This window comes from Canis aureus, chromosome 34 (genome assembly GCF_053574225.1).
Source record: "Canis aureus isolate CA01 chromosome 34, VMU_Caureus_v.1.0, whole genome shotgun sequence".
Classification (NCBI taxonomy): Eukaryota; Metazoa; Chordata; class Mammalia; order Carnivora; family Canidae; genus Canis; species Canis aureus.
Window position 1 is genome coordinate 8,198,623 of NC_135644.1, and position 13,440 is coordinate 8,212,062.

At 34.9% G+C, this 13,440-nt stretch overlaps 1 protein-coding gene across 1 annotated transcript in view; it reads left to right on the forward strand.

Annotated features, from left to right (window-relative positions):
* The window catches only part of SESTD1 (SEC14 and spectrin domain containing 1), a 143,110-nt gene extending 135,370 nt beyond the window's left edge, over positions 1-7,740 (forward strand). Inside the window, exon 18 of the mRNA XM_077883276.1 lies at positions 393-7,740. Within this exon, the coding sequence (XP_077739402.1) occupies positions 393-522 (130 nt within the window). The 3' untranslated portion in view covers positions 523-7,740. The remainder of the gene's footprint in view (positions 1-392) is intronic.
* Positions 7,741-13,440: the final 5,700 nt, after the last annotated feature.

The following is a 13,440-nucleotide window of genomic DNA, read 5'->3' on the forward strand; positions in this document are numbered from 1 at the left end:
CAGAGATAGCCTTTATCCTTGAAGAATACATACAAATTCTATATTTCTGAATGTTTATGCACCCAAAACGGAAAGTAGAATATCTCCAATGTTACATTGTTTCCTTTATTGTTTCATTGTTTAGTTGCATTGTTTGGTTTATTGAGATTATCATAAGTACATATGATACAATATTTAATACAATAATCTGTTTCTTTCAACATGTCTTAATATATTTTATGCATTTAAAAATGTTTCTTCTACTGAATTACCACAAACAGTATATGGTCTTCAGGTGAACTAATGCCATATCACATATAAAATGTTTATGATAATCTTTGTTCCCTTTTGCATTTGCTGTGGTCATTGGATTTGTATTAATCTGATTGTGGTTTTTCTGTTTTAATTTTTAGAACTGAGCAGTATTTTGGGAGTCCAAGTGACATGGCTTCCACTGCAGAACACATCAGAGACAGGATGAAACTGGTTAGTCTCAAAAGACAGCAGCTGAGACATCCTGAAATGATGACCACAGAGAGCTAATAGCTACCAGCTTCCCACAAATCTGCAGTTCATAATCCCGCATGTTGTTGGCATACTACAGCATTAGCCGCAATACATTGATACATTTCACAGCCAGGATAAGCCTCATTTTTTTCCATTTTACATTTCTCTCTACATGTTAACACCTTACAACTACCAAGGCATCATTATTTTACTTGCTTTGAGACCATAGACTCCAAGTATCTTAAAAGAAAGAACTGTAAACATTGCACTGAAAACTTGCTTTAAAGCTTTACCTGACCTGTCAATTTGTAGATGAACAACTGATAATAAGCTTTGAATGGTGCTAATAAGAGTTTAGGAATTCTCTATATAAAAAATGGTTGACCTTCCTCCCCAGGTGATGTAGTAAATTTAGACTATAGTTAAATTGTTATTAGTAGACAGTGGCGTACTCAAAAATTTTACTTTGTAATTCTTCTTCAAAATTGATTATTTTTATTGTGTCAGTATGAAGAAAACCTTCAGATCTTTGATATATCATATTCATTAAAAGACATTTTCCTATTTGTATTGATAATGTATTAAAAGTTGTTTGTGCTTAATAAAAGGCTTCTTTTAAACATCTTACTTAATTTGGTGGTTATATCCTGTTTCCAAACATGAGTGCCTTATTTAAAAGGGCATTCTTAGGATTGTGAGGATGATTTAATATTTGTTTTTTCATGTTGGTTGCATGTGTTTTAGCCAGGAAATCCATATGTAAGCATGTGTATATAATAAATAAGCATGTTTAATTATGAAAAATAATTGTGAAGAACAATTTAGATCTTAAAGAACTTAAAAATAATGGAATACTATTTCTAATTGTTCCCTTCTTTAAGTTGAAAAATGTTATCTAAATTATTAACTACCCTGAAGATACTTTGTCTTTGGGGAGGAGGGTTGGGGAAGAAGGCATACATAATTACTTAAGTGTAATCCTTTATATCAGAGGAATCTTTCTGGAACAAAAACAGCAATTGTTAATAAAACTTAATTTCTCATGATAGACTAGAAACAAAATTCTGAAGTAGTCTAATAAAAATTGTACAACTCTTTTAGAAATAAAATTTATAAAATGTTAGTGCTTATAAGTTTATATTAAGTTTAAATGGTAAAATACATATTTAATTTTTGTGTTAATTTTTATTTCAGAAAGTGTTTTTGAAAAAGATTAAAAATAATTTTTTAGTCTGTGATCAATACAAAATTATGCAAAGAATTGTATGCTGGTTCCTTTTCATGTCCACAAAAATGTTCATGTATCTTCCAATGCAGAAAACCCCCTCTGAACCTGCTGGTTCTCCCATCCTTCTTCACTGCCAGGCCTCCTGGAGAAATTCATGTCTGTTCCCCCTGCATCCTCATCTCTCACTGTTCAACACCTCGCAATCTGTTTTTACATAGCACTTCAGTGAAGCTGTTCTCAGTGGGCTCTCAGTTACTGAATTGAATGAATGTTTCCTTTGATCTGCATTCCTTATCCTTCTCTGTCTCTGCAACATTTACACCATTGAGCAACCTTTCCTCGTTGGTGTCTCGTCCCTTGAAGATGTTATCCTCAGCCATAACTGAGTAGAGTCGCAACTCTAAGCATACCTACTACAGCGCACGCTCAGATTCTGTCTTCAGAATGCTTCTGGAGGGATCTCATCCTTAGGGTTTCTATTTTTATCCCAATGTTCTTTGTTCCATATCTGGTCCAAAATTTTAGACCGTACTTTCAGCTACCTACTTGACATTTCAGTCTAGATGAAGTCATCCTATTTTTCACTTTTCTACTCTCTGAGCAATTTTGGTTCATTTTTTTCTAGTCAGACATGCCAGAAAATCTGGGGGCAATAGCTGATTGCTCCCTTTTTTCTTATGCTGCCACTGCTTCTGAGAACATTCAGGAAAATTATTTCTATATTTGATATCCTCTCAGTCTTTTAGGACTTAACTTTTGAGTATAAACTTGTGATTCTTCATTTCAGTCCTCATAATGGTGCTAACCACATGCTACAATTGTTTATTGATGTCTGTGCCTGCTACACTAGAATCTCTGTTGAGGGAAGGAATCTTTTGGGACTCTCCTGTTCCCAGCCTTGTGCTCATATGTAATAGCCGCTCACTTTTCTGTGTGTGAATGGTCTGTTGTAGACCTTAGTAAGAATCCCCCCCCCCCCATATTATAGATTGAAGTGTGTTTTAAATATATTTCCTAAAATTTTGACTGACTTATGAATTAATCTACTCATAAAGAAGTCATTTGGTATTTTAGATACTTATATATTAAGTAATTTAGATATTTAGTTACACTCAATATCTATTCTACTGAATTTCAGAGTAGTAAAAATGTTTTTATTAAGATTTGCTAGAAGGGAACTGCACTATAAGTAATGGGAGTCTTAGTTTTATCATCAACTTGACTACTTATTGTTCAGTGAGTTAATTTTTAATATGCCTTAAGCTGTCCAGCCTACAGCAAGAGTAAAATAAGGCATCATCTGAAAATGTTATTTGTAATTTGAATATTTCAGATGAACTGAATACGCTTTGACATATTGTTGCTGTTCATTTGTAAATTTGCTGCTACTTTCTATATGTATATCTTATGTATACATACTTTATGATTGAAAACCCAACAATGCCCTAATGTTTTCTTTCATAGCATAATAGTTCACTTAGAGTACATGTGAAGGAAATGACTGCAGTCTGTTTGAAATCACGAGTTCTGTATACATCATGAATTAATGTTGGCCCACAAATGAGAAAGAACCATCATCTCTATATGCCATTATTGGTATATGACACAACTTACCACATTACTTTTGCTCATCTCAGGGAATTCTTGAAGTATTAATTGGGCTAGATTTGTTTTTTGTTTTGCTGGGGGGAGGGGGTGTTTTCTCTTTTTACTGTATATGTGCTCCTCTCTAAACTCAGTATATATAGTTTTGACACCTGTTCTTCACATGTCTGGCTCTGCAGAGTTAAGATGCAAAGATGGTAACTTTTTTTCCAGATAAAATTGACTTCATTCCAAGTCCTCATTATTGGTGACCTTATTGCTAGGGTGACTCATTGGTGATGGTGATGAAACTGCTCAGCCTGCCAGCCAGGATGTTGATGGCAGGTCTAGGCTTCATTACTGTGTAGAAGACTGGATCCCACTCTAACTTTATAGGCATTGAAATCGGCCAGCACTCCTGAGTGTAACCTAGTGTGAATGTGTTGTTCCATTACCCTGTCAGTTGAAATTGGGGTGTGTTGTTTAGTGTATTGACTGTGGCACACCATTTAGGGCGAACATGATTTTCTGATAGGGCTGAGCAAACCATATTCTCTCATGTAAACCTGTTGTATAACCAACGGCATGATTGTGAGATTAGCTGAACGTAGCTCTCTGTATAGTCTACAGTTGGAAAAAGAACTCTTAATTCTCTGCTACATTGTAAGTTCCTTGCCAGAGACATTGGCTGTTGCTCTGCACTTTTCCTATCCTCACAGGGCCATAGTAAAATCCTGTGGTTCCTAAGAACTAAAATATGCTGTGGTTGCTAAAGTCCCCCACATCTTGAGCTTATTGAAAATGGTGTGGGAAACCAACATTAGTAAATATCATCAGTAACAAGAGTTACATGATTGAGATAACTGGTTAAACCTCCAAAGGAAAAATCTCCTAGAATTCAGAAGATAGACTGCAACATACCTGACTAGTTAACTTAATTAGCAGACTTACCAGTGTTGACTTTAAGTTTTGAAACTAAAAAACTTCAGTGAGAAATGGGAAATATGCTTCTGGGACGGAGGGCAATAAATAACCTTGATGAGGAAAAATTAAGTATTGATTTAACACTTGACAATACGTGGCTTCGGTGTGTGCTCTAGAAAAGTCTAAGTTTAGCTAAGAAGCATAAATAATGGCAAGCATACAAAGGATCATAGAAGAGCCAAAGTAAGAACTGCAGTGAATATAACGGAAAGAGTTTGGAGTTTGAATATCAAATTCTGACTTTGTCATTTACTTGACCTTTGTAAAAATTACCAAACTTCTCTGGGTCTGTAAATACAATCACATTTTAAAAATGTGTTGAAAACTACAATGTTATCCAAAGTGGAAGGAATTATTATTATAATTTTCTTTTTAGAATAGACAGTACAGCATTCTTTTAATGTTGCTTCTGTCTCAGATGACGAGCATGGGGTCATGGGGGAAATGGCACTGTCCTCACCTCTCTGAGCTCAATTTCCCCTACATTCAGAATTACTAAGAGTGGAGTTGGTGAGCTCATCAGTAAATGACAAGACTTTTAAATCTGACAGATTAACTCTTTTATGGCAGGATGATAGACCAGCGAGATGGAAGACAAGTGAGGAATATCATCTACTTTGAGGGTGACAGGACATGACACAGTGCCATTAATAAGTAAGTAAAAGTCATACTCAGAGTGGATCTCAGAGAGCACCAGCCAGTGGAAACAAACGCACCAAGCTGTTAAAAGTATCCTAATAATGAGGTAACAAGCGTGACTTGAGACCACTGTTAGTACTGTTACGGCTAGAGAACTTGAGCAGTGGTAATGTGATAGAGACTGCTAGAAATAGGGATGCTCTGTGAAATACAGGGGAATGTTTTAAGACTGAAAACGTTCATAGATACGATTCTGAATAATGTGACTGCAGTATTTTAAAGCAAACTTGGAGAACTTGACAACACTAGTCCGTGTGCTTCAAGGACAGCAGAGCCTGTACTAGAACATAAAGCACTCAGAGGTCAAAGGAGAGCCAGACCTGTGACTAAATATTTTGAAAGCAGCAAGTAAATTTTTAAAAGAAGATTATTTTTGTTAGAGAACCGTTATGAGGCGCTATATATATATAAAGCATATATATATATAACATATATATAAAACATATCATACCAATATAGTTATATGCAAATCCTTAGCAAATAACTAAAGATTGTTACAACCACTAAAAAGCACAGTGTTCATGGATTTTAAGGCAGGCATGTGGAAAACTACTTCTGACAAAAGGCTATTGAAGTCTAAAGCCGTTCTTAGTGAATATCAAGGAGTCACCTTAGAAGTATTTACAAGTTACATGCCTTCACTTTAGGGTGCCCCCAAATGAGCCTCTCCTTGGAGAGACAGGAGGATAATTCAGATGTCCTTCCACTCAGAAGATAGGGGCCTAGACAATATGATCAGACCTCATATTGTGTGTTGGATCTACATGCCTTTCTTTCTTTTAATTATTATTGTTACTATAGTTCTTTATTAGTTTAGATGTCAGGTAAAAATTTCTGTGCTTGATTTTTTCCCTTAGGAATGCTTCTTCATCTTAGCTCTTATGTTCATCTACACAGCCAACAAATTTGTTGAGAAAAAATGATCAATATAGGTAATTTTTAAAGGTGTGAGGGGATCAAAATGTCAACTGACAGTTTTGAGTCAGTATAGATTTGAGGGCTGACTAGTCACCTCACACTCTGGAATATCTTTTCACAAGCTCTTGAGTTTCTAAATTGACACTGATTGGAAGAATCTGATGATTATCTTGCTGTGAGATCGATACTGAAATTCTCAGTGGCATCATTTGGTAAGTGTTGCACCCTGGAATTTTTCTCCCAACATTTTATAAAAATTTTCAAACATATAAAAAGGTTAAGATTTTATAAAGTATTAATCACCCACATGGTAGTTAGCATTAATTATGCTTGCATGATCACATGTCCATCCATCAATTCATCAAATTGCAGACATCTTCACTACTAATAACTTCAGTATATGTATCGTTAACTAGAGCTCAGTATATGCTGACCACATTTTAAATGTAAAATTAGCATACAATGAAATGCATAAATCTTGAGTATGCATTACCTAGTTTTGGAAAATGCATACAGTACTACCAAAATATAAAAACATTATCAGAAAATTCCCCTTTGGCCCTTTCTAGTCAATCTTTGACCCCACTCCACTCTCCCAAAGGCAACCACTGTTCTTTTGTCTACCAGGAATCCAATTTCTCTGTTCTAGGTCTTTATATAAATAGAGCCGCACAGCATGAACTCTTTCTAGAAGCCTCTTCACTTAACATGTTTTGGAAATCTATTCATGTTGTTAGGTGTTTTAGTTCATTCCTTTTTATTGCTGAGTAGTATTCCATTGTATGACTATATTGCAGTTTATCCGTCTCCCTATTTACGAATATCTGGGCTGTTTCCAGCATTAGTAGTTATAAATAAAGCTGCTATGATTATTCTTAATGTAAGTCTTATGTGAACATAGGCTTTTATTTCTCTTGGGTGAATACCTAGGATTAGAATTTCTGTGTCATAAGGTAGTTTTAAAAGAAACTGCTATCCTTTTCCAATGTGGTTATACTGTGTCCTGGATTTTCACTATATTTTGGATGTGTAGAAAGGTGTAAACTATTTTTATGATTCATATTTGAAATTTTAGAAGTGGGTTTGTGATAGAAATGGCATTGTTAACGGTTGGCAGTTGGTATTCTTTGAGGAAATACCTGTCTGCCCAAAACAGCTCCCCAATGGGTTCCTATGCCTGAAATTTTAGGATTAGTTTCACTTCTTGAAGGATTAAAGCATTTCTGAAGCATGGTGATATATTAGCTAGAAGAAACAGCACTGGTTTGTTTATTTTACTAACTTTTGCCACCCGTTTTCAGTAGGTGAAATAAGACCAATTAAACAGAAAAGATTATTTCTGTTCAATTGGGGTGGAAGGGGTAGTCAGAAATGTGTACTACTCGTCTGTCATGGGTACAGTAATGTGAGAGAGCACTCTCTGGATGGGAAGGCCCCCCAGTTGGTGGTCAAGAAACCCGAAGACGGGGTGGGAAGAATTCTACCTCACGGTTGTAATAAGGGATAGCTCTGTCTTTGCAGGACATCTTAGCCTTTACAAATCACATTTTCTGTGTTGTCTTTTTGTTTAGTACCGCCTAGCTGTAGTTATTTCACACCTTAGTGACTTTCTTACTCACTGTTTTATCCTTCCTGCCTGTTATATTACATATAGCGGTTACTTGTATAAGCCTGTAAAATTATAATCATATGTATGTCTCTAATGCTTGTGTTCAAAGATATTTATGTATGGTTCATTCAATCTTTCCTACTCCGTTTTTAAGGGCTGGGATATTTGGCCTCTACTGTAAATCCCTATAATGTTCCACATATTGTAAATGCAATAAAGATGTTAAAAACTATTAGTAATGGCAGCATATTTTGATATGTATTTCTTTGATATGTTATCACTTTGGACAGTAAGTTTGATTTCTGTTAATAAAGATTGTTCATAAAATCTAGGGAGAATTAAATCATACTGGTCTCTATAATATAACCTGATGAAATCTTCATTTTTGGATCTATTCGAATTATGTCCTCTAAAACTTTAAATTTTTTCTAACATTTTCTAAAATGTTTGATTAAAACAAAATGTAACTTTTTTCTTCTGAAATCTGGAGTCCTAGAAGACAGAGGCTAAATACCCTTTCCCTTGTGCTTCTCATTCTCTATCAACAGCCCCCCATCCCACACCCAGGTTTGGCACAGAAATTAAGAGTTTCCTTTAAATTCTACATTGTATGAAATTGTTAGTTTTTTTATTTTTCCCCACAATAGGTAGTGGTTAGATTCCTTTTGATACTACCAATAAGTCTATTTTTAAGACTTAAAAAAGATGAATATATATTTGGGACTGGGGAAAGCATATTAGAACAAATGTAGCTAAATAACAAAATCATATTATGCTATAAATAATAGCAGCTCCAGAATGGCTACCAGGAATTTAGAATTGCCAAAATTTGGAAATTGGCAAGCCTTATACCTTGTCCAATGAAGTTAGGTACATTTTGGTGATAGTTGAACATATAAACAAAATATGTATACAAAAAAGAATGTACCTTTATTTTCAGTAGGTTTTTTTCATTTTACTACTGACAATATTTACCCTCACCTTTAAATTTCCCATTGGACACTTGGTATATCTACAGAGCTGTTCTACCTAATGTGTAAAATCTACCCAAAAGTAGTCTGATAATCATTCTTATGTGAAAGTCAAAATGGGTGCAAGAAATACCCAGTTTTTGCCGTGTCCAGAAGAGAATTACAGTTAATACAGAAGTCAAAAGTACTTAACAAAAAAATGGAAAAGCTGGAAAAGAAGTGAACAATAAGCATAAAAGCTCATTTGTGACCATGATTAAGTAAAACGTAATGGTTGACAAACCATACTCACTTATTAAATATTAATATTAAATATTAATTATTAAGTAGCCTTGCATTACAACAGACCATAACTTAGCTATCTTTGGAAGCTTACCTTCCACTTTAATTACTTTGATTATTTAACAAAAAGGATCTAGTCTTGAAAAGATTTGGTTATCAATGATTATAAGAACAAAAAGTTGAAAGCAACCCAAATGTTTTAATAAAGGTATCCTGTAAGAATATTATACCATTGAAAATGTTATAAAACTTTATTGAAATTGATAGAAGTCCATTAAAAAGATACTCATGATATATTGTTGAGTGAAAAAAGGCAGTTTCCAAAACTATAGGAATATTAGGATCCATTTTTAAAGATAAAAAATAGCTACTTGCAGAACTTTAGTAAGTTACTTTGAGATGTGGAATTAATAGATCATTATCAATTTCTTTGTTTTATTTTCTAATTGTTTTATTAAAATGGGTTTCTAAAAGCACTTCTAAGTATAAAATGCCTACTACATACATTCTTATATCCCAAAATATCTGTTGCAATAAGAATTCTCAAGAATATATAAGAAAATCTGGGGGGAGCATAGTTTTAAAATGTAAATCACTGTACCTTTTTTATTTTCAAAATGTTATAGAAAGTAAATCTCAATGAAGCCTTTATGTGAAATATGGATAACATAACATCATGTGTTTAAATACCTTGAGAAAACTGTGTGCATTGAAATTTGCTTACATCTCTACAAGTCTATTTCACATTATTTTGTGCAGGACAAAACTGCATTTTAAGAATGGACAAAGAAAGAAAATACTCTTAATGGAGAGTATAACTATAACTTCTAGTAAGCTATAACTTCTAGGTTGATACTAATGAAGCCATGCCTGTTTTGAAAAGGTTAAAATCCCTCAATCCTACAATGAGGGTTCTTTCAAACCCTTGAAGGTAAGTAATCTTGCCAGTGTGTATTCTTAGTAAAAATGGAGACTGGGAAACAAATGAGTCAATATCAACCCTTGGCATTCCTGTCTTTCTATCCATTTTATTCTTTTATCTACAACACACTCAGAATTGGATGATTAGCTCTACCAGTTGTCTACACAGTTGCATCTATGGGGAAGTGCTGTAATGCTGTCAGGACCAGGTTTTCCCAGACTTTTAGGACCGGGAAAAATTTTCCCATCAAAAACTGATTAAAATGCAATTTGGCTCACTTTAGCTAAATTATGGATTAACCAAGCTTCTCTGTATGGTGACCTAGAAATTCAGTTAGTATTAATAATATTACTGTAAGTTGTGAACAATTTACTTACCTACCAATAGATTTTTAGAACATATCCCATTCAGTAGTTGGAAACTACTTTTGTTCTTTTTCAATTTTTTGTTTTTAAGATTTTTTTTTTTTAATTAGAGAAAGGGTCAAGAGGACTCTACACCGATCACAGAGCCCAATGCGGGTCTCAACCTCACGACCCTGAGATCAGGACCTGAGCTTAACTGAGCTACCCAGGCACCCCAAGACTTGGTTTTGTTCTAAGAAAATGTTGAGCTTATAGACCACAGAGATCTCTTTGGTACTTAGGGCATGAACATAGATTTAGTTTCAAGGGAAAAACATAGTTACATCGCAGACATGTAGTTTGGAGTAGAATATTTGTTCTAAATCAGTAATTATCAAACCTGACTATGCCTGTAAATTAACTGGAGATGTTATTAAAATGCAGATTCTGATTCAGTAAGTTGGGTGGAACCTGAGGATCCGCATTTCCAACAAGTTTCCAGCTATTGATGATACCACCAGTCTGCAGACGACTTTGGATTGCAAAATTCTAGAATATCTTTTTTTTTAAATTGTATTTATTTATTAATGATAAGCACAGAGAGGGAGAGAGAGGCAGAGACACAGGCAGAAGGAGAAACAGGCTCCATGAAGGGAGCCCGACGTGGGACTCGATCCTGGGCCTCCAGGATCACGCCCTGGGCTGAAGGCAGCACTAAGCCGCTGAGCCACCCAGGCTGCCCTAGAATATCTTTTATGAAAAAAATTTAGTATATGAATCTTTTGAAGACACTGATCATCTTTCAAATTATCTGATTTCTGTAATTTGAATAAAAGAATGCAGAGGTGCATTTTGGGAAGTATGTTACATACTTCTAGGGACCATAGAAATCAAATATATTTATAATCAATAGGTTCAGGAAAATAAGGTCATCCCATATGTGGTGAATTTTAGCAAACTCAAAACAGTGAAGCCTGAACTGAAATTTCTATTATCTCATGACTGACTGATAATTATAGTCCACTGTGCCTTTTTGCTTTATTTTTTTAAATTCTGTTTTGGGGCACCTGGGAAGCTCAGTCAGTTAAGCATCTGACTCTTGATTTGGACTCAAGTCATGATCTCAGGGTCAGGAGATAAGAGTCCCACATCAGGCTCTGTACTAGACGAGGAGCCTGCTTAAGATTCTCTCTCTTCCCTGCCTGCTCTCTCTCCCCTTCCCTCTCTCCCTCCTTCAAAAGAAAATTCTGTTTAAACTTAAGAAATAAATAAATAAATAGAATAAACTTAAGAAAGTATAGCTATTGTTTTTAAAAAGTACCTTAGGAACTAGAGAAAAATATAAAAAGCAAAAACTGTCCATAATTCATCAATGCAGAAAATACAGTTAATATTTGATGCATTTCATTTGTGCCTTCTCTGATTTTCTCTGGTGCCTAAATCAATACCTGGAACATCAGAAATCCTCAATAAGTATCTGTTGAAAAAAATATTTGAATAGAATCTAATATGCCATCAAGTTTCTGCTCTGTTTTGTTTTTAACCTATTTGATCTGTTTGGGCTTTTCCTTAAGAGTTACTAGTATGATGAGGAGATGAGAGAGTAGACAAGACCTCAAGTTTGTTTTTTGAAGTTCCATTCTCCAAATGTAAAAATGTCTTCTCTTGTCAAGAGCCCTTCTAAATGTAGTGTCATCTAGAATGGGCTACACTTTAAGTCATTATCATCAACTAAAATGTTAGGTAAGAGGCAGCTCCCTGGTAGGGACCGATTAACAACCAGGTAAGGACAAGAGTGGATGGCACTGAGGCAAGAGGCTCATGGCAGATGATGTGCACCCTGGCAGAGGAGACCAGGAGATAACAGAGCATGGGGAGAGCGCAAAAATAGACCTCTACCTTGTAATTCTCCATGAGCTGGTCTATTTGCTTTATTCTGCAAATTTTGCAAATCTAGGTGTAGTTAGAATTCTGTACAGAGATTCTAAATGAAATGGACACTATTCATTATTCTGGAGCGTGCATTCTAAACCAAAGAGCTGCCTTTCAGTTCCTTGGTTCCTTGGTCCTGGGGTTTTGCTTTTAAAGAAATGAATTTGAATTTATTCTTGGATTTGACTGAAATGTACCTTCGCTTCAGCCACAGTACTTACCCCAGCCTCTTGACAGTCATGAAGAAGAAAATAAACAAATATTTTACAACCCAGATGTCCTCAAGCCTAACCAGTCTGTGGAGAGGGAGTATCACATTACAGTGGTAACTCAGATTTTCTGTTTAACCATATTATTTGTTTACATTTTCTACCACCTGTTTGACCTGGAGTGTTTGGACCACTCAACCAAGTCTACCTGTGATCCATTGGTTACTGATGCCAAATCACTCTCCTATTCTGTCCGGGTACCTATCAACCAAGGTAGACAAAAGTGATTTTAAAAGTAAAAACAAGAATCTCCTGAACAACCAATGAGTCAAAGAAGAAATCAAAAGGGAAATGATAAACCCTGAAGCAAAGATAAATGGAAACACAACATACCCAAATCTATAGAATGCTGCAAAAGCAGTTCTAAGAGGGACATTTATAGTGATAAATGCCTAGATTAAGAGAAAAGAAAGATCTTGAACAACCTAGTTTTATACCTTAAGGAACTAAAAAAAGAACAAACTAAACCCAAAGTTAAGAGAAGGAAGAAAATAGCAAAGATCAGAACAGAAATAGGAGCTGGAAAACAATAGAAAAGACCAACGAAACTAAGAGCTCTTTTTAAAAAAAGATAAAAACTGGCAAATCTTTGGCTAGACTAAGGAAAAAAGACTCAAAATCAAAATCAGAAGTGAAAGAAGAGACCTTACTACTGATACCACAATACACAAAAGATCAGAGGCTACTCTGAGGAACTATATACAACAAACTAGATAATCTAGAAGCAATGGATAAATTTCTGGAAATACAGAACATAGCAAGATTAAATCATGAAGACAGAAAATCTGAACAGTCCATAACAAGTAAACAGAATCAGTAATCAAAAACCTCCAAAAAGGAAAAGGCCAGGAGGAAATGGCTTCACTGGTAAATCCTATCAATTTTAAAGAAAAATTAACATCAATCCTCCTTAAACTCTTTTAAAATATCGAGGGTGAAAGAATAGTTTCAAATTCATTCTGCAAGGTTAGCATCACTCTGATACCCCAACCCAGACACATAAGATTATAAAACTATAGGCCAGTATCCTCGATGAATACTGATGCAAAAATTCTCAATATTTGCAAACTGAATACACTAACAATGAGACTGAAGAAAGAGAAATTAAGGAGTCAATCCCATTTACAGTTGCACCCAAAAGCATAAGATACCTGGGAATAAACCTAATCAAAGAAATAAAGGATCTATACCCTAAAAACTATAGAACACTTC